The sequence below is a fragment of the Schistocerca americana genome, chromosome 11 (assembly GCF_021461395.2).
Source record: "Schistocerca americana isolate TAMUIC-IGC-003095 chromosome 11, iqSchAmer2.1, whole genome shotgun sequence".
Lineage (NCBI taxonomy): Eukaryota > Metazoa > Arthropoda > Insecta > Orthoptera > Acrididae > Schistocerca > Schistocerca americana.
In genome coordinates, this window is record NC_060129.1 from 195356571 (window position 1) to 195379277 (window position 22707).

Below are 22707 nucleotides of genomic sequence, written 5' to 3' on the forward strand. Positions count from 1 at the left end.
AGTTCGGCGACGTTTGCAGCAGCACGGACAATCAGCTCGGAGACCGTGGCTGCGGTTACCCTTGACCCTGCATCATAGACAGGAGCGCCTGCGATGGTGTACTCGACGACGAACCTGGGTGCACGAATGGCGAAACGTCATTTTTTCGGATGAATCCAGCTTCTGTTTACAGCATCAGAATGGTCGCATCGCGGTGAACCCACATTGGAAACGTGTGTTCGTCATACCCATACTGGCGTATCACCCGGCGTGATGGTATGGGGTGCCATCGGTTACACGTCTCGGTCACCTCTTGTTCGCATTGACGGCACTTTGAACAGTGGACGTAACATTTCAGATGTGTTCCGTCCCGTGGCTCTACCCTTAATTCGATCCCTGCGAAACCCTACACTTTAGCAGGATAATGCACGGCCGCATGTTGCATGTCCTGTACGAGCCTTTCTGGATACAGAAAATGTTCGGCTGCTGCCGAAAACGTCTGGTCAATGGTGGCCAAGCAACTGGCTCCTCACAATACGCCAGTCACTACTCTCGATGACCTGTGGTATCGTGTTGGAGCTGCACGGGCAGCTGTACCTGTACACGCCATCCGAGCTCTGTTTGACTCAATGCCCAGGCGTATCGAGGCCGTTATTACGGTCAGGGGTGGTTGTTCTGGATACTGATTTCTCACGATCTATGCACTCAAACTGCTTGAAAATGTAATCATATGTCAGTTCTAGTATAATATATTTGTCCAATGAATAGAAGTTTATCATCTGCATTTCTTCTTGGTGTAGCAATTTTAATGGTCAGTAGTGTTACAACTACAGGCGTGGATTTGGGGGATTTCTTGCAAACGTTGCGGAGGTATGGCTGAAAGGAAGTAGTAAAGGGACTGAGTGGCACATTGGATGGCAGGCGCAGGCGGTGTTGATATTTTGCAAACGATTCTGCGAGGCAGCAATACGACACCACTAGCAGGCTAGAATGCACGGCCTGGTGGACACCCTATAGAAGGGTGAAGTAATCAGGACAGCACCATTGACTGCCGTGCTGTCAAGAACCCCTACACTGCAGCCCCTAGTGACCTGAGGAAAGTTGACGTTTTGATTATCGAAGACCACTGCACTTGTCGGATTCAGAGCGACTATATCAGAGGCATTGGGAAAAGAGCTAGCCTGGAGGCTCAAAGTGGGCAGTCGCGTCGCTGTTTTGTCCGAGTCTAGAACCAGAATGACGATTGCTTAAGCTGCAGGTCAACCATGACGACCTTTTGGTGATGGATATCGGCAGCCAACCAGGTTCAAAATGGTTCAAATGGCTCTGAGCACTACGGGATTTAACTTCTGAGGTTATCAGTCCCCTAGAACTTAGAACTACTTAAACCTAACTAACCTAAGGACATCACACACACTCATGCCCGAGGCAGGATTCGAACCTGCGACCGTAGCGGTTGCGCGGTTCCAGACTGTAGCGCCTAGAACCGCTCGGCCACAGCGGCCGGTAGCCAACCAGGCTGAGGAAGCTACCTCCGACCTGCACTGCATGGAAGCGTCATTGGTGCTAGACTGGCGCGAGGAGCGAGAGAGCTGCTAGCCTCCGCTCTCTGACATCGTCCAGTGGACTGCAAGCTGTCATCCACAGGGACGGGACAGGGGCCGAACTCGCGACCTCCCGGGTGCGAGCTGAATGTGGGCACTGGGTGGACGGCCAGATTAGATCAGATTAGATTAGATTAATACTAGTTCCATGGATCATGAATACGATATTTCGTAATGATGTGGAACGAGTCGAATTTTCCAATACATTAGGATAATTTAACAACATACTTGAAGTTAATATAACAACTTTATTTTTTTGTGTTTTTTGTTTTTCTTTATTTTTTATTTTTATTTATTTTTTGTTTTTTTAATATTTTTGTTTTTTTTCTTTTTTTTCTTAATTTATATCTAAAAATTCCTCTATGGAGTAGAAGGAGTTGTCATTCAGAAATTCTTTTAATTTCTTCTTAAATACTTCTTGGTTATCTGTCAGACTTTTGATACTATTTGGTAAGTGACCAAAGACTTTAGTGCCAGTATAATTCACCCCTTTCTGTGCCAAAGTTAGATTTAATCTTGAATAGTGAAGATCGTCCTTTCTCCTAGTATTGTAGTTATGCACACTGCTATTACTTTTGAATTGGGTTTGGTTGTTAATAACAAATTTCATAAGAGAGTATATATACTGAGAAGCTACCGTGAATATCCCTAGATCCTTAAATAAATGTCTGCAGGATGATCTTGGGTGGACTCCAGCTATTATTCTGATTACACGCTTTTGTGCAATAAATACTTTATTCCTCAGTGATGAATTACCCCAAAATATGATGCCATATGAAAGCAATGAGTGAAAATAGGCGTAGTAAGCTAATTTACTAAGATGTTTATCACCAAAATTTGCAATGACCCTTATTGCATAAGTAGCTGAACTCAAACGTTTCAGCAGATCATCAATGTGTTTCTTCCAATTTAATCTCTCATCAATGGACATACCTAAAAATTTGGAATATTCTACCTTAGCTATATGCTTCTGATTAAGGTCTATATTTATTAATGGCGTCATACCATTCACTGTACGGAACTGTATGTACTGTGTCTTATCAAAATTCAGTGAGAGTCCGTTTACAAGGAACCACTTAGTAATTTTCTGAAAGACAGTATTGACAATTTCCTCAGTTAATTCTTGTTTCTCAGGTGTGATTACTATACTTGTATCATCAGCGAAGAGAACTAACTTTGCCTCTTCATGAATATAGAATGGCAAGTCATTAATATAGTATAATAAGAACAACAAAGGACCCAAGACTGACCCTTGTGGAACCCCATTCTTGATAGTTCCCCAGTTTGAGGAATGTGCTGATCTTTGCATGTTACGAGAACTACTTATTTCAACTTTCTGCACTCTTCCAGTTAGGTACGAATTAAACCATTTGTGCACTGCCCCACTTATGCCACAATACTTGAGCTTGTCTAGCAGAATTTCATGATTTACACAATCAAAAGCCTTTGAGAGATCACAAAAAATCCCAATGGGTGGTGTTCGGTTATTCAGATCATTCAAAATTTGACTGGTGAAAGCATATATGGCATTTTCTGTTGAGAAACCTTTCTGGAAACCAAACTGACATTTTGTTAGTACTTCATTTTTACAGATATGTGAAGCTACTCTTGAATACATTACTTTCTCAAAAATTTCGGAGGCTGAGGCTCACTGTAGCGACGGAGGTCGGCTGCTTCCCTTTGGCGCTCTATATGCGGTACAAAAATGTTCTAATGTGTGTGAAATCTTATGGGACTTAACTGCTAAGGTCATCAGTTCCTAAGCTTACACACTACTTAACCTAAATTATCCTAAGGACAAAGACACACACCCATGCCCGAGGGAGGACTCGAACCTCCGCCGGTACCAGCCGCACAGTCCATCACTGCAGCGCCTTAGCTCGGGTAATCTACATGCGGTCCACGAGTCGCGCTGTAGGTAGCAGTCAGCCTGATAAACAAAGTAAGAGCCTACGGAATATCAGACCAGCTGTGTGGCTGGATTGAAGAGTTTTTAGCAAACAGAACACAGCATGTCGTTATCAATGGAGAGACGTCTACAGACGTTAAAGTAACCTCTGGCGTGCCACAGGGGAGTGTTATGGGACCATTGCTTTTCACTATATATATATAAATGACCTAGTAGATAGTGTCGGAAGTTCCGTGCGGCTTTTCGCGGATGATGCTGTAGTCTACAGAAAAGTTGCAGCATTAGAAAATTGCAGCGAAATGCAGGAAGATCTGCAGCGGATAGGCACTTGGTGCAGAGAGTGGCAACTGACCCTTAACATAGACAAATGTGATGTATTGCGAATACACAGAAAGAAGGATCCTTTATTGTATGATTATATGATAGCGGAACAAACACTGGTAGCAGTTACTTCTGTAAAATATCTGGGAGTATGCGTGCGGAACGATTTGAAGTGGAATGATCATATAAAATTAATTGTTGGTAAGGCGGGTGCCAGGTTGAGATTCATTGGGAGAGTCCTTAGAAAATGTAGCCATCAACAAAGGAGGTGGCTTACAAAACACTCGTTCGACCTATACTTGAGTATTGCTCATCAGTGTGGGATCCGTACCAGGTCGGGTTGACGGAGGAGATAGAGAAGATTCAAAGAAGAGCGGCGCGTTTGTCACAGGGTTATTTGGTAAGGGTGACAGCGTTACGGAGATGTTTAGCAAACTCGAGTGGCAGACTCTGCAAGAGAGGCGCTCTGCATCGCGGTGTAGCTCGCTGTCCAGGTTTAGAGACGGTGCGTTTCTGGACGAGGTATAGAATATATTGCTTCCCCCTACTTACACCTCCAGAGGAGATCAGGAATGTAAAATCAGAGAGATTCGAGCGCGCACGGAGACTTTCAGACAGTCGTTCTTCCCGCGAACCGTACGCGACAGGTACAGGAAAGGGAGGTAATGACAGTGGCACGTAAAGTAGCGACTTGGCTGTGGCGTGAATTGGAACGCTACGTCCACAAGGCGGGCAGACCAGACGCCGATGCTGCAGGTTCCAGTATTGATGTTGGAGCTGACCCACGCACGTATGGTGTGCAGCCCCATCTCTGAGTTCAGCGAGTAGCCTGTTGTGTACTCTCGACGTAATAAAGTCACTGACACACTTGCCTGCTTTCCTCTGCACGCTTCAGCGTGAACCATCCCCGTGTTGTAAACCGGCCCTCGCAGTCTTTTTGACATATTACAAGACATGAGATCGGAGGGTTGTAACATGTGGAAGTTCCGGTCAGTCCTGGAGGTGTAGCCGGATGCCCGAGGGAGTTTGGTGATCGCTCATGTAAAGCAGGAGATCCAGGTTCCAGTCCCTCTCCGACACAAATGTTCATTGTCACCATACAACAGTAATATCAGAAATTGAGTCCGGCTTGATGTAAAACATCGTGTTATTCGTTTATTTCTTTATTATCCTAAACTAGTTTCGGCGACAAATATCACCATCATCAGTGGGTTTTTTTAAAATCTAAAACATGCAGAATATGGTACGGTTGTACAATCACAGTAAAACATCCAGAATTCTCATTCTGGAAACATCCCCCAGGCTGTGGTTAAGCCATGTCTCCGCAATATCCTTTCTTTCAGGAGTGCTAGTTCTGCATGGTTCGCAGGAGAGCTTCCGAAAGTTTGGAAGGTAGGAGACGAGGTACTGGCAGAAGTAAAGCTGTGAGTACCGGGCGTGAGTCGTGCTTCGGTAGCTCAGTAGGTAGAACACTTGCCCGCGAAAGGCAAAGGTCTCCAGTTCGGGTCTCAGTCTGGCACACAGTTTTAATCTGCCAGGAAGTTTCACAGTAAAACATTATTACATTTTTACAAATCGTCTTTTGAAATATAGTTTTATATTGGTATTTTCATACTAACGTATTTATTGTATGTTACAGCATGTTCTAAGCAATTATGGCCGCTGTTTGTGACACATTTTCTGTGCTGCTGTTTTCTTCTGTTGCCGTCTTTTTACTTACCGAACATCATGTCATCTGCAACCATGTGAGCGGCTGTTAGTAAACAAATACTAAAAGGTGAACTTCGTATGTCAGCAATGTGTACTTGGGGTTGTGCTAGTGTTGTGGAAACCAGTTAATAGCTAAGTAACAGCTCAATATATACACAAAGACAACTGTTTTCCACAACACTACCACAACCCCAAGTGTATATTGCTCACATACGAAGTTCACCTTTTAGTATTTGTTTACTAACAGCCGCTCACATGGTTGCAGATGACATAATGTTCGCTAAGTAAAACTACGACAACAGAAAAAAAAGAGCGCGGGAAATATGTCAACAAACAGCACCAATAATTTCTTAAAACATGCTGTAACATACAATAAATAAGGTAGTATGAAAGTATCAATATAAAACTATATTTCAAAAGACGATTTGTAAAAATGTAATAGAGTTTTACTGTGTTTGTACAACCATGCCGTTTTCTGCATGTTTTAGATTTAAAAAAACCACTCATGATGGTGATATTTGTCGCCGAAACTAGTTTGGGATAATAAAGAAATAAACGAATAACAGGGGGTTCTGCATCAAGGCAGACTTAATTTCTGATATTACTGTTTTCTATTCGAACACAGACCAATGGAAGAGTTCCAAGATAATACTATTGTCAACCATACACATACAGACCGCAATTTCAAATACATTCTCACAATCCTGTCTGATCTGGTATACCTTTCAGTTCAGATGGTCCCGGCGGAGATTCGAATCCTCCCTCGGGCGTGGGTGTGTGTGTTTGTCCTTAGGATAATTTAGGTTAAGTAGTGTGTAAGCTTAGGGACTGATGACCTTACCAGTTAAGTCCCATAAGATTTCACACACATTTGAACATTTCAGTTCAGGTTCAGGGGCAGACAGATTCAAATTGGCCACATTGTTTATGGTGTGACTAACGGGACCGCACGACACCTTACAGTGCCTCAAAAATTTCGGCCAGTCGGCCGGTGTGGCCGAGCCGTTCTAGGCGCTACAGTCTGGAACCGCGTGACCACTACGGTCGCAGGTTCGAATCCTGCCTCGGGCATGGATGTGTGTGATGTCCTTAGGTTGGTTACGTTGAAGTAGTCCTAAGTTCTAGGGGACTCATGACACAAGTTAAGTCCCATAGTGCTCAGAGCCATTTGAACCAATTTCGGCCATTCCACGCTTAGAGGAACAAGTATGGGAACCAATCTTTCCTCAAGCAGGACACAAGATACCTCAGCGTAGCAAGTTGGATCCTAGGAGGGAAATGCGTATACACAGCTGGCTGTTTGCAGCACCACAGATGGCAATAAATAACGGAGTCGTTGATTTCTGTGAGGACACTGTACATTAAGAAGAATTCCTCATTAAATCATTAGGTAGTTTGGGGTTCCACAGGGGATGCCATTCAGTACAGAGACATGGCTCTGACCCAGCTCGGCATTCAGTTGAACGGGGCTCAGATGACAGATACTCAGATCCATCATTCCATGCTGTCTCAGCTCTGTGCAAAAGTCCATCATCAGCTGTTGTGTTTGGTGAGTTGTGGCGTGACAGACTGAGTAACCCTGACCAGGTAACTCTGTGACTAAGAGGTCTGGAGGATGTGCTGGACACAGCACCAGTCCAGCACCTTCTGTATAGAAGTGGGTCAGGACCCAATGGGGAAAGTGCAGTCTAGAATTACCTTGTTGAAAAACACATAACAGAAACCTCAAGGATATGGCACAGCGAACGGTTTCAACAGGTCATAAATGTAATGCCTGCTGTCAAAATTACCCACCACGAGAACCAGAAGTGTTTACGTTCTGGCCTATGTGCGGTGGTCATGTTGGCCCTATGTGATGACTGGAAATGCAATCTGGCGACTTCCGTACTCCTCGGAGTCTCCACTCACGGATACTTCCATTGTGAAGCTATACAGCAGTTAAAAAATTATTTTTACAAAATGGTTCAAATGGCTCTGAGCACTATGGGACTTAACTGCTGAGGTCATCAGTCCCCTAGTAGTTAGAACTACTTAAACCTAACTAACCTGAGGACATCACACACATCCATGCCCGAGGTAGGATTCGAGGCACGATTCGAACCTGCGACCGTAGTGGTCGCGCGGTTCCGGACTGTATTTTTTTTATTTATTTATTTATTGCCAAATTATAGACCTGTTACCTGATGTTTAAAACAGGTCGTACATCTTACAATTTTCGTTTTTCATCTTTTCACAGTTTTCTTTCCTTTTGTTTTATCTTCAACATTTACAAAGAATGATTCAAAATAACAATAATTTGAGGTTGAAATATAAATAAAATTTTGTTGTTTTTAAGAAGAATATAAAAAGAAGATAGGATAGATGAGAGATTTGTTAGTACCATCACCGAGTGTGATTGACGGTGAATACCTCGGAATGGTTTCATCGAGCCGTTGACCGCCAGTCACACACACACACACAAATGGTTATTAGTAGAGAAATAATGTTTCTTATCCTATTTGTTACTAATCCTATGTATTAACTACATTAGGTGCGCATCCTTGTACAGCATTTGGTGTTTTCTTGGCTAGATTGCCAGCAATTTGCTTATTTACTGTCACATCTCAGCTTCCTCCTCCTGTTCCTCCTCATTGTCACTATTTTCCCTGTCACTGTGGGTATCGCTGTCCACCCTCTGGAGATTTCTGTTACGCTGCACATATGCATGTCTGTGATGTCGTGTCCGCATATACTCTTCATGTGTTGTTTTTGAAATACTGTTTGTCAGTGCGTTTAATTGTGCCCATTGTTCTTCGTCTCTTATTGCTGTGTATATATCCGGACTGTAGCGCCTAGAACCGCTCAGCGACCCCGGCCGGCAGCTATTCACAGAATGTGAACTCTGAAAAGGATATGTGGTGCCAGCCACTGTGGCCGAGTGGTTCTAGGCGCTTCAGTACTGAACTGTGTGACTGCTACGGTCGCAGGTTTGAACCCTGCCTCGGGCATGGATGTGTGTGATGTCGTTGGGTTAGTTATGTTTAAGTAGTTCCAAGTTCTAGGGGACTGATGACCTCAGCTGTTAAGTTCCATACCGCCCACAGCCATTTGAAACATTTTTGAACGTGTTTCATGATTGGGCACTGTCGTGTCTAGGGAAGCAACAAGAACCGTCGCTGTGACAACATCCTGTGGTGCTCCATACTTTGTTGCACTGCCCGTGTGCATACTTGACTGTCTGTAAACGGGCCCACCTCCTGATTCGAGGTGTTTGACACGGCTGTATGATCCTGCACTCCAAAGTGAACGATATGTCTGTCCTCTCAGGAGCTAGTCGCATGGGGCCAGTTGAGATTCTGAACACCATCGAGTATGGCCATCTGAAGCCACTGATTCCATTTTCACACGAGGAAGACGGGGTCCCAACCGATGGGAGCAACAGTATAACAGAGTGATAAACCCTAGTGTTGCCAGACTGAGATACAGCTGGTGTTAAATCGCAACACATGCATGGTACACATTTCTGCTCCATACATGAAGCAAAGCATGACCTCACAAACAACCAACATTCAATTGCGTTTTCTTAATGAGGAACCGTCTGCACTATCTATCTTCATATGGAGAATATACGCTGGCCGCGGTGGCCGTGCGGTTCTAGGCGCTTCAGTCCGGAACCGTGGGACTGCTACGGTCGCAGGTTCGAATCCTGCCTCGGGCATGGATGTGTGTGATGTCCTTAGGTTAGTAAGGTTTAAGTAGTTCTAAGTTATAGGGGACTGATGACCACAGCAGTTGAGTCCCATAGTGCTCAGAGCCATTTGAACCATTTTTTTGAGAATATACACACACCAAAGAAAGTTTTGCATCACTCCAGTTCCCAGAACTGCTCAAGACAGACGTTGATTGTGGATATTGTATCACAGACACAGTCCCCTTGACTGTACAGAGATGTCACTAAACCCGCCCAAAGATGTAAACAACCATGCATGAGCAGCGCCTATTAGACGGAGGGGGTCCGACAGCCGATTAGTTCTAGTCATTTCACCAGGAAGGAGGTACACGGCTCATGTTGTCTGTAGTTTAACCGTGGCTAGACGGTCAATACCGCGGTTCGATCGCGTCCGCATTGTTACTTTGTGCCAGGAAGGTCTCTCAACAAGGGAAGTGTCCAGGTCTCTCGGAGTGAACCAAAGCGACGTTGTTCGGACGTCGAGGAGATACAGAGAGACAGGAACTGTCGATGACATGCCTCGTTCAGGCCGCCCGAGGGCTACTACTGCAGTGGATGACTGCTACCTACGGATTATGTCTGGGAGGAACCCTGACAGCAACGCCACCATGTTGAATAATGCTTTTCGTGCAGCCACAGGACGTCGTGTTACGACTCAAACTGTGCGCAATAGGCTGCATGATGCGCAACTTCCCTCCCGACGTCCACGGCGAGGTCCATCTCTGCAACCACGACACCGTGCAGCGCGGTACAGATGGGTCCAACAACATGCCGAATGGACCGCTCAGGATTGGCATCACGTTCTCTTCACCGGTGAGTGTCGCGTATGCCTCCAACCAGACAATCGTCGAAGACGTGTTTGGAGGCAGCCCGGTCAGGCTGAACGCCTTAGACACACTGCCCAGCGAGTGCAGCAAGGTGGGGGTTCCCTGCTCTTTTGGGGTGGCATTATGTGGGGCCGACGTACGCCGCTGGTGGTCACGGAAGGCGCCGTAACGGCTGTACGATACGTGAATGCCATCCTCTGACGTATTGTGGAACCGTATCGGCTGGATGCTGGCGAGGCATTCGTTTTCGTGGACGACAATTCGTTCCCCCATCGTGCACATCTTGTGAATGACTTCCTTCACGATAACGACATCGCTCGACTACAATGGCAAGCATGGTCTCCAGACATGAACCTTATTGAACTTGACTGGGATAGACTGAAAAGGGCTGTTTACGGACGATGTGACCCACCAACCACTCCGAGGGATCTACGCCGAATCGCCGTTGAGGAGTGGGACGATCTGGACCAACAGTGCCTTGATGAACTTGTGGACAGTACGCCGCGACGAATACAGGCATGCATCAATGCAAGAGGACGAGCTACTATGTATTAGAGGTACCGGTGTGCACAGCAATCTGGGTCACCACCTCTGAAGGTCTCGCTGTACGATGGTACAAAATGCAACGTGTGGTTTTCATGACCAATAGAAAGGGCGAAAATGATATTTATGTTTATTTCTATTCCAATTTTCTGTACAGGTTCCGGAACTCTCGGAACCGAGCCGATGCAAAACTTTTTTTTGATCTGTGTAGATTGCATTAGTAGCACCGTCTTTGTTCAGTTGTGTAGAAATGCTAATCATTCCCATAGCCAAGTGTCGAGTATGCTCCCTGCCCATTTAACAATTGTTGTACTCCAGGAAATTTAATGACCAAGAGTGCATTAATAAAAGGATGTGCTAACTATTTGCCGGCCGCGGTGGCCGAGCGGTTCTAGGCGCTTCAGTCCGGAACCGTGGGACTGCTACGGTCGCAGGTTCGAATCCTGCCTCGGGCATGGATGTGTGTGATGTCCTTAAGTTAGGTTTAAGTAGTTCTAAGTTCTAGGGGACTGATGACCTCGGATGTTAAGTCCCATAGTGCTCAGACCCATTTTGCTAACTGTTTTGTATAAATTGATGTCGTACAATTCAAGTAATATGCAACGCGTGTTTCAGTTGCGATTACAATGGCGGGTGCAAACGGTGAAAAAGGCAGTTTGGCAGACAACCTGGGCGCACTGCTGGAGTCCGGGGTCGGCGCAGACGTGACTCTGGTCGTCGGGGAGTCGGAGCTGCCGGCCCACCGTACCGTCCTGGCAGCGAGGAGCCCGGTCTTCGCCGCGATGCTGGGCCGCGACACTCGGGAAGCCCAGACTGGTCGTGTGGAGGTAGCCGACGTTCGGGAGGCGGTGCTGAGGCAGCTGCTGCACTTCGTCTACACGGACACGGCCCCACAGCTGGACAGCATGGCGGCGGAGCTGCTGCCCGCCTCGGACAAGTACGACCTGCCACTGCTCAAGAGAAGGTGCGAGCAGGCGGTGGCTCGGAGCCTCACCGTGGACAACGCAGCCGCCGCTGTGGTCCTAGCGGGGCTGCACTCCTGTCCACTGCTGAAGAGCGCAGCTGTAGAGTTCGTCGCCAGCCATCCCCAGGTGATGGCCACCGAAGGCTGGAAAAATGCGCTGCTGCACGATGTCGAAATTGCAGCCGAAATGTGTAGTTTAGTGGCGGCGGCGTCGTCAAAATTAAGGTATGTAAAGTATGAGACCTTTTCAATAAAGAAAGACAACATATCTTCACTCATCCTCATAATTTTGATGGTCCTTCTCGAAGTATTGGCAACGGCCTTGCCGCAGTGGCTACACCGGTTCCCGTGACATCACCGAACTTAAGCGCTGTCGGGCGTGGTCTGCACTTGGATGGGTGACCATACGGGCCGCCGTGCGCTGTTCCCATTTTTCGGAGTGCACGCAGCCTCGTGATGCTAGTTGAGGAGCTACCTGACCGATTAGTAGCGGCTTCGGTCAACAATACCATCTTAATGACTGACAGAGCGGTGTGCTGACCCCACGCCCATACTATCCGCATCCTCCTCCTCTGAGGACGACACGGCGGTCGGATGGTGCCGGTAGGCCACTCGTGGCCTGAAGACAGAGTGCTTTTTTTCCTCAAAGTAGCCTCTCACGAATGCGATGCACTTGTCCCACCGTTTCTGCCAGTCTTCAAATACGAGGGTCAAAATGGCTCTGAGCACTGCGGGACTTAACTTCAGAGGTCATCAGTCCCCTAGAACTTAGAACTACTTAAACCTAACTAACCTAAGGACATCACACACATCCATGCCCGAGGCAGGATTCGAACATGCGACCGTAGCGGTCCCACGGTTCCAGACTGAAGCGCCTAGAACCGCTCGGCCACCCCAGCCGGCCATCTGCAAACACCGTAGCTTTCATCTTCCTTTCACCAATTACATTTGCTACTGTACTCACTATATCATCCATCACTACAGTGAAGAGTAATGGTGAAAGTGCACTTCCCTGCCTCAAACAATTCTTCTGTTCAGTCCAAGCTGATCTCTCTCCTCCCACTTTCACACAGCTCACACTTCCACAGTACATTTTCCTCATCCTCCAAAATAATCTGTTTTGCTACTCCTCCGTTCTCTGGGGCTTCTTATTTTGCTTCTACACACTTTGCTTCTACATACACTATCACACGCTTTTTCAATGTCCAGGAAGGTCTTTAGTAAAGCTCTTCCATATCCATAGTGCTGTTGCTGCAGTTGTCTTACAACAAAAATTGCCCACGGTGGACCTTCCTGTTCTGAGCCTGTGTTGCTTTTCTCTCATTCTTTCTTCTAATTTTTCCCGAATTCGTGCTTCCAAAATTTTTTGCCCAATGACTCATCAATGTTATCCCCCATAGTCCTTGCACTCATTTCTATTTCCCTTCTTTAAAGATTGGGACAGTTATTCCCTTCTTCCAGTGTTCTGGGATCATTTTCTGTCTTCACACAATTTTTTGCTCGATATAGCCATTGTAACACCACCCCTCCTGCCGCTCTCACCATCTCTACACTTAGCTCATCCAGACATGGTGACTTCCCTCCCTTCGTCATTGACTGGAAATGGTTGTGTTTGGCTACCCCCTTGGAGACCATTTGCAGCCATTGATGGACGTCGTTTCCAAACAATGGTGTCATGTCACCAGAATTGTTCATGACTGGTTTGGAGAACATTCTGGAAAATTCGAGCGAATGATTTGGCCATCCAGTACGCCGAAATGAATGCCATAGAAAATTTTGGGTCATAATCGAGACATCAGTTGGTGCACAAAATCCTGGACTGGTAGCACTTTAGCAATTATGGATAGCTATAGAGTCTGCATGCATCAATATTTCTGAAGCGAACCACCAACAGCATTTTGAGTCCCTGCCATATCGAGTTGCTACACTATGCCAAAATAAAGGAGGTTCAACGCGATGTCAAGAGGTGTCTGGTGATTTTGGTCACCTCAGTGTATGTAGGTGTACACTGTTTGATCATAAGTATCCGGACACCCCAAGAAACATATGTTTTTCGTATTAGGTGCGTTGTGCTGCCACCCACTACCGGGTACTCCATATCAGCGTCCTCAGTAGTCATCAGACATCGTGAGAGAGCCGAATGGGGCGCTCCGCGGAACTCAAGGGCTTCGAACGTGGTCAGGTGATTTGGTGTCACTTGTGTCATACGTCTGCACGCGAGATTTCCACACTCGTAAACATCCCTAGGTCCACTGTTCCGATGTGATAGTGAGGTGGAAACGTGAAGGGCCACGTACAGCACAAAAGCGTACAGGCCGACCTCGTCTGTTGACTGACAGACACAGCCGACTGTTGGAAGAGGGTCGTAATGTGTAACAGGCAGACATCAATCCAGACCATCACACAGGAATTCCAAACTGCATCAGGATCCACTGTGAGTACTGTTGACAGTTAGGTGGGAGGTGAGAACTCGGATTTCATGGTCGACCGGCTGCTCATAAGCCACACATCACGCCGGTAAATGCCAAACGACGCCTCGCTTTGTGTAAGGAGCGCAATCATTCGACGATTGAACAGTGGAAAAACTGTGTGTGGAGTGACGAATCACGGTACACAATGTGGTGATCCTATGGCAGGGTGTGGGTATGGCGAATCCCCGGTGAACGTCATCTGACAGCGTGCTTAGTACCAACAGTAAAATTCGGAAGTGGTGGTGTTCTGGTGTGGTCGTGCTTTTCAAGGAGGGGGCTTGCACCCCTTGTTGTTATGCGTGGCACTGCCACAGCACAGGCCTACATTGATGTTTCAAAGATTCAAATCGCTCTGAGCAGTATGGGACTTAACATCTGAGATCATCAGTCCCCTATAACTTAGAACTATTAAACCTAACTAACCTAAGGACATCGATCAGAAATCGGTAGCTAAGGTAGAATATTCAAAATTTCTAGGTGTATGCATTGATGACGGGTTGAACTGGAGAAAAAACACTGAAGATCTGCTGAAATGTTTGAGTTCAGCTACTTATGCCATTAGGGTCACTACAAATTTTAGCGATATACATCTGAGTAAATTAGCTTACCACGCCTACTTTCATTCTCTGCTTTCGTATGGCATCATATTCTGGGGTAACTCATCATTGAGTAAAAGAGTGTTCATTGCACAAAAGCGTGTAGTCAGAATAATTGCTGGAGCTCATCCAAGATCATCCTGCAGACACTTATTTACAGAGCTACAGATCTTTAAATGGTTCAAATCGCTCTGAGCACTATGGGACTTAACATCTATGGTCATCAGTCCCCTAGAACTTAGAACTACTTAAACCTAACTAACCTAAGGACATCACACAACACCCAGTTATCAAGAGATCTTCACTGTAGCCTCACAATATATATATTCACTTATGAAATTTGTTATTAACAATCCGAATGAATTCAAAAGTAATAGCACTGTACATGGCTACAACACTGGGAGAGAGGATGATCTTCACTACTCAAGGTTAAATCTAACTTTGTCTCAGAAGGGGGTAAATTATGCTGCCGCAAAAGTCTTTGGTCACTTACATAAGAGCATTAAAAGTCTGACAGATAGTGTAGTGTAACGACGTAAGTTTCTTATAAATGATTTTCGTTTGACATATGACCATGTGTAGACTTCGTCACCTACGTCAGTTACAACCCACTTCAAAATTATTTATATTCTTTTTAAATTGTCTGAGAATGGTTCTTGAACGAAACTGTAAAACATCATTTGAGTCGTATGCACAGAATTACGCCACTCGGGCCAATTGGTTTGCGTAAGCTTTTTCAATTTAGATTTCGTTTGTTTCTCCTCAGAAATTATATTGACACACGTTATCTTGATTTAATCGATATTAGAATCACACGTTGGATAAACTTTTGAGATTCAAAGTTGCGATGAACGCTGTCAAAGTTCAATAATCTTGTCAAATATACACTCCTGGAAATTGAAATAAGAACACCGTGAATTCATTGTCCCAGGAAGGGGAAACTTCATTGACACATTCCTGGGGTGAGATACAGCACATGATCACACTGACAGAACCACAGGCACATAGACACAGGCAAAGAGCATGCACAATGTCGGCACTAGTACAGTGTATATCCACCTTTCGCAGCAATGCAGGCTGCTATTCTCCCATGGAGACGATCGTAGAGATGCTGGATGTAGTCCTGTGGAACGGCTTGCCATGCCATTTCCACCTGGCGCCTCAGTTGGACCAGCGTTCGTGCTGGACGTGCAGACCGCGTGAGACGACGCTTCATCCAGTCCCAAACATGCTCAATGGGGGACAGATCCGGAGATCTTGCTGGCCAGGGAAATTGACTTACACCTTCTAGAGCACGTTGGGTGGCACGGGAAACATGCGGACGTGCATTGTCCTGTCGGAACAGCAAGTTCCCTTGCCGGTCTAGGAATGGTAGAACGATGGGTTCGATGACGGTTCGGATGTACCGTGCACTATTCAGTGTCCCCTCGACGATCACCAGTGGTGTACGGCCAGTGTAGGAGATCGCTCCCCACACCATGATGCCGGGTGTTGGCCCTGTGTGCCTCGGTCGTATGCAGTCCTGATTGTGGCGCTCACCTGCACGGCGCCAAACACGCATACGACCATCATTGGCACCAAGGCAGAAGCGACTCTCATCGCTGAAGACGACACGTCTCCATTCGTCCCTCCATTCACGCCTGTCGCGACACCACTGGAGGCGGGCTGCACGATGTTGGGGCGTGAGCGGAAGACGGCCTAACGGTGTGCGGGACCGTAGCCCAGCTTCATGGAGACGGTTGCGAATGGTCCTCGCCGATACCCCAGGAGCAACAGTGTCCCTAATTTGCTGGGAAGTGGCGGTGCGGTCCCCTACGGCACTGCGTAGGATCCTACGGTCTTGGCGTGCATCCGTGCGTCGCTGCGGTCCGGTCCCAGGTCGACGGGCACGTGCACCTTCCGCCGACCACTGGCGACAACATCGATGTACTGTGGAGCACGTGTTGAGCAATTCGGCGGTACGTCCACCTGGCCTCCCGCATGCCCACTATACGCCCTCGCTCAAAGTCCGTCAACTGCACATACGGTTCACGTCCACGCTGTCGCGGCATGCTACCAGTGTTAAAGACTGCGATGGAGCTCCGTATGCCACGGCAAACTGGCTGACACTGACGGCGGCGGTGCACAAATGCTGCGTAGCTAGCGCCATTCGACGGCCAACACCGCGGTTCCTGGTGTGTCCGCTGTGCCGTGCGTGTGATCATTGCTTGTACAGCCCTCTCGCAGTGTCCGGAGCAAGTATGGTGGGTCTGACACACCGGTGTCAATGTGTTCTTTTTTCCATTTCCAGGAGTGTATTATTAATCCATTCACATAATTCTTCATAAATAAATCCTCAGAACACGTATTTCAACTTTAGTAGCATCCACTAGTTTATTATCTTCCTACATACAGACGTTAACCTGAGCCTTGACGAGACGAACACTACCATTTTCAATAAGATTAAACTTCCTATGACATCATTGTTGTACAGAACATTACAAATTTTCATTTATTTTATTTTTTAGAAGCACGACGCAACAACTCGGTTCCAGGATCTTCTGTTGCTCTTTGGCTGTCGACCCGCGACGTATAGTGGCCAGCAATTTTCACACTGGTCCCGGCAGCGAAGATGCTGTCTCCGTTCGTTGCGCCACTCTCTCCGTACATGAAACATAAAAAAATACAAAACTTTAGACATTTCACAACCATTACAAAAATATTACAAAAATACATAAACAAAACTAAATGAAACTTATATTCACCGGCAAACTGGGCTGACACTGGTGGATGGGTGACGCTTCAATTTCGCGTCCCACTACAATAGCCATAGAGCATTTGAAAGGAAATTAAAAGAATTTCTTAACGGAATTTTTGGATATAGTAAGTAGGTAATTTCCCCAACCTCCCCCTCCCCCCCCCCCCCAAAAAAAAATTAAAATATTAAGTGTCACGTAATATTTTGTGTAATGTAATATATCGTATAGATTCCGTTTATTAACCTGACATGTTCCACATCATTACTATTCATGATATATGGAACAAGTACTAATCTAATCTAATCACACACATCCATGCCTGAGGCAGGATTCGAATTTGAGCGAACGGGCGGTTCCAGACTGAAGCGCGTAGAACCACTTGGCCACAGCGGCCGGCTGTTTTAAGCACCTTCTTGCTTCGCAGTGTTCAAGAGCAATTTGGGGATGGCGACTGCATCTTTCAACACGATCGAGCTCCTGTTCATAATGCACGGCCTGTGGGCGGAGTGGTTACACGACAATAACATCTCTGTAATGGACTGGCCTGCACAGAGTCCTGACCTGAATCCTATAGATCACCTTTGGGATGTTTTGGTACGAGCCGGCCGGTGTGGCCGTGCGGTTCTAGGCGCTTCAGTCTGGGACCGCTATGGTCGCTGGTTCGAATCCTGCCTCGGACATGGATGTGTGTGATGTCCTTAGGTTAGTTAGGTTTAAGTAGTTCTAAGTTTTAGGGGACTGATGTTAAGCCCAATAGTGCTAAGAGCCATTTGTTTTGGAACGCCGACTTCGTGCCAGGCCTCACCGACCGACATCGATACCTCTCCTCAGCGCCGTACTCCGTGAAGAATGGGCTGCCATTCCCCAACAAACCTTCCAGCACTTTATTGAACGTATGCCTGTGAGAGTGGAAGCTGTCATCAAGGCTAAGGGTGGGCCAACACCATACTGAATTCCAGCGTTACCGATGAAGGGCGCTACGAACTTTTGAGTCATTTTCAACCAGGTGTCCGGATACTTTTGATCACATAGTGTAGAAGTAGAAGAATGGCAGTTTTAAATACAGCATCTATGCCTTGTCATAATGAATGATGTGTTAATTATAGTGTACGTTGCAGGTCTGCATCCAAGGATGACGATGAAATGTTAGCGGAGGAACTGATCGAGGCAGCTGAAGATGGTGACGAGCAGGAAGTTCGGAAACTGATTGCGGCAGGGGCTCCTCTCAACGCAAAGGACGATAGTGGGGATAGCGCACTACACTGCGCTGTGCTGGAAGGACACGTAGAGGTCGTCAGGTGTTTGGTGTATGAAGGGGCCAACGTGAACATCAGAAACTCGATCCGGCAGACGCCTCTGCACTACGCTTCTTTCAGAGGTCACGTGGAGGTTATATGGGTGCTGCTGGGGGCATCGGCGCATATAGACGCACAGGACCACAAGGAGCAGACGCCTCTCCACGTGGCCGTGGCCTCGGGAAACCTGAGAGCGGTGAAGGCGTTGCTGGCGGCCGGGGCATCCAAGTTCAAGAAGGATCTCAACAATAAGGACCCTAAAAAGCTAGCCAGCTCATCCATGAGAGATATATTCGATGTTTTGTAACTGCTACAATTTTTTTTTTCATCCTGTCAGTGAACTTCATAATAAAAAGAGTTTGAAATAATAATCTTTCATTCCTCCTTTCTAGCTGCTGAAACCTACTTACCTATAAGGGTGGTCCATTGATAGTGACCGGGCCAAATATCTCACGAAATCAGCATCAAACAAAAATACTACATAGAACGAAACTCGTCTAGCTTGAAGGGGGAAACCAGATGGAGCTATGGTTGGCCCACTAGATTGCGCTGCCATAGGTCAAACGGATATCAGCTGCATTCTTTTTAAGTAGGAACCCTGATCTTTTTATTACACATTCGTGTAGTACGTAAAGAAATATGAATATTTTAGTTGGACCACTTTTTACACTTTGTGTTAGATGGCGCTGTAATAGTCACAAAGGTATAAGTACGTGGTATCACGTAACATTCCGCCAGTGCGGACGGTATTTGCCTCGTGATACATTACCCGTCTTAAAATGGACCGTTTACCAATTGCGGAAAAGGTCGATATCGTATTGATGTATGGCTATTGTGATCAAAATGCCCAACGGACGTGTGCTATGTATGCTGCTCGGTATCCTGGACGACATCATCCAAGTGTCCGGACCGTTCGCCGGATAGTTACGTTATTTAAGGAAACAGGAAGTGTTCAGCCACGTGTGAAACGTCAACCAATCCGCACATCAGTAGCAGACAAATTGCGCGAGAATCGGGAATCTCAAAAACGTCGGTGTCGAGAATGGTACGTCAACATCGATAGCACCCGTACCATATTGCTATGCATCAGGAATTGCATGGCGACGACTTTGAACGTCGTGTACAGTTCTGCCACTGGGCAGATTTTTTGCACGCGTTCTATTTAGCGACGATGGCTGCGACAAGTGGAACATCAGTGGCTGCGACAAGTGGAACAGCAGCGACCTTGGCGGGTTAATGTATGGTGCGGCATTATGGGAGGAAGGATAATTGGCCCACATTTTATCGATGGCAATCTAAATGGTGGAGTGTATGTTGATCTCCTTATTTATTGCATTAATGTGGTATTTACAAGTAATCACGCTGTAACAGCATGCGTTCTCAGAAATGATAAGTTCACAAAGGGACATGTATCACATTGCAACAACCGAAATAAAATTTTCAAACATACCAACTTTCTGTATTTTAATTTAAAAAACCCACCTGTTGTCAACTGTTCGTCTAAAATTGTGAGCCATATGTGACTATTACAGCGCCATATATCACAAAACGAAAAAAGCGATCCAACTAAAACATTCATATTTCTTTACGTGTTACACGAATGTGAAATAATAAATGGGGGTTCCTATTTAAAAATAACGCAGTTGATACCCGTTTGACCTATGGCAGCGCCATCTTGTTTCCCCCATCAAGTTAGACTAGTTTCGTTCTTTGTAGTTTTTTCGTTTGACGCGTATTTCGTGACATCAATGAACCAACGTGTATAAATAAAAATCAATTGCCACATGAATTAAAGATCATCACTTGAGAATGGCTCGTCCGATTTGGCTCATTTTTTGTTGTTGTTTTCGTAATTGGCAGGAGAAGGTTTGTATGAAAGTTAATTTTTGGAAAAGCCTTCGGAAAAGTCGGAAATTTGGATAACAGGATCTCAGTGACAGAAATGCGACGGTTGGTTTCACAGTTCTGCTATCACGTTTTCATTTTTAAAAAAATGTGACGGTCAGCTTGGCAGTTTTGCTGTCGCACCTTTTCAGAACAACAACAAATTCCTCATTGAATATAGATTTTTGCGAAAAAGAACAGAATTGAAGCGGTATTTCAGTGTGTTATCGGTGGATATCGTAACTCTGGTGTGTTGCAAAGATTGAACTGATGACACTTCGTGGTAATTTGATGTGTTGTAAACATCCAAGTGATTTCAGTTGGTGGTTTATTTCTTTGGAAAAAGCGCTCACCGCAAGGCAACTAGAATGAGACTGAAAAAGAGCGTAGACAGCATTTGGAGGCGGATCGAATAAGAATGTCTCGAGCGCGATCCATTATGTCTCCAGAACAATGATTGTTGCTGTTGTTGTGGTCTTCAGTCTTGAGACTGGTTTGATGCAGCTGTCATTGCTACTCTATCCTACGCAAGCTTCTTCATCTCTCAGTACCTACTGCAACCTACATCCTTCTGAATCTGCTTAGTGTATTCATCTCTTGGTCTCCCTCTACGATTTTTACCCTCCGCGCTGCCCTCCAATACTAAATTGGTGATCCCTGGATGCTTCAGAATATTCCCTACCAACCGGTCCCTTCTTCTAGTCAAGTTGTGCCACAAACTCCTCTTCTCCCCAATTCTATTCAGTACCTCCTCATTAGTTATGTTATTTACCCATCTAATCTTCAGCAATCTTCTGTAGCACCCATTTCGAAAGCTTCTATTCTCTTATTGTCTAAACTATTTATCGTCCATGTTTCACTTCCATGCATGGCTACACTCCATACAAATACTTTCAGAAACGACTTCCTGACACTTAAATCTATACTCGATGTTAACAAATTTCTCTTCTTCAGAAACACTTTCCTTGTCATTGCCAGTCTACATTTTATATCCTCTCTACTTCGACAATCATCAGTTATTTTGCTCCCTAAAAATCAAAACTCCTTTACTGCTTTAAGTGTCTCATTTCCTAATCTAATTCCCTCAGCATCCCCCGAGTTAACTCGACTACATTCCATTATCCTCGTTTTGATTTTGTTGATGTTCATCTTATATCCTCCTTTCAAGACACTGTCCATTCCGTTCAACTGCTCTTCCAAGTCCTAGGCTGTCTCTGACAGAATTAGAGTATCATCGGCGAACCTTAAAGTTTTTACGTCTTCTCCATGGATTTTAATTCCTATTCTTCATTTTTCTTTTGTTTCCTTTACTGCTTGCTCAATATACAGATTAAATAATTTCAGAGAGAGGCTACAACCTTGTCTCACTCCCTTCCCAACCACTGCTTCCCTTTCATGTCTCTCGACTCTTATAACTGCCATCTGGTTTCTGTACAAATTGTAAATAGCCTTTCGCTCCCTATATTTGATCCGTGCCACCTTCAGAATTTGAAAGAGAGTATTCCAGTCAACATTGTCAAAAGCTTTCTCTAAGTCTACAAATGATAGAAACGTAGGTTTGCCTTTTCGTAATTTAGCTTGTAACATAAGTCGTAGGGTCAGTATTGCCTCACGTTTTCCAACATTTCTACGGAGTCCAAACTGATCTTCTCCGAGGTCGGTTTCTAACAGTTTTTCCATTCGTCTGTAAAGAATTCGCGTTAGTATTTTGCAGCTGTGACTTATTAAAGTGATAGTTTGGTAATTTTCGCATCTGTCAACACCTGTTTTTTTGGGATTGGAATTATTAGATTCTTCTTGAAGTCTGAGGGTATTTCGCTTGTCTCGTACATTTTGCCCACCAGATGGACGAGTTTTGTCAGGACTGGCTCTCCCAAGGCTGTCAGTAGTTCTAATGGAATGTTGTCTACTCCCGGGTCCTTGTTTCGACTCTGGTCTTTCAGTGCTCTGTCAAACTCTTCACGCAGTATCATATCTCCCAATTCATCTTCATCTACATCCTCTTCCATTTCCATAATACTGTCCTCAGGTACATCGCCCTTGTATAGATCCTCTATATACTCCTTCCACCTTTCTGCTTTCCCTTCTTTGCTTGGAACTGGGTTTCCATCTGAGCTCTTGATATTCATACAAGTCGTTCTCTTATCTCCAAAGGTC

General features: G+C 45.7%; 1 protein-coding gene across 1 annotated transcript in view; it reads left to right on the forward strand.

The window, feature by feature from the left end:
* LOC124554088 (serine/threonine-protein phosphatase 6 regulatory ankyrin repeat subunit B-like) overlaps positions 1-18984 on the forward strand; it is a 135875-nt gene extending 116891 nt beyond the window's left edge. The window contains exons 3-4 of the mRNA XM_047128137.1: positions 11218-11791; positions 18490-18984. Of these exons, the coding sequence (XP_046984093.1) occupies positions 11229-11791; positions 18490-18973 (1047 nt within the window). The 5' untranslated portion in view covers positions 11218-11228 and the 3' untranslated portion in view covers positions 18974-18984. The remainder of the gene's footprint in view (positions 1-11217; positions 11792-18489) is intronic.
* The last annotated feature ends 3723 nt before the right edge of the window (positions 18985-22707 follow it).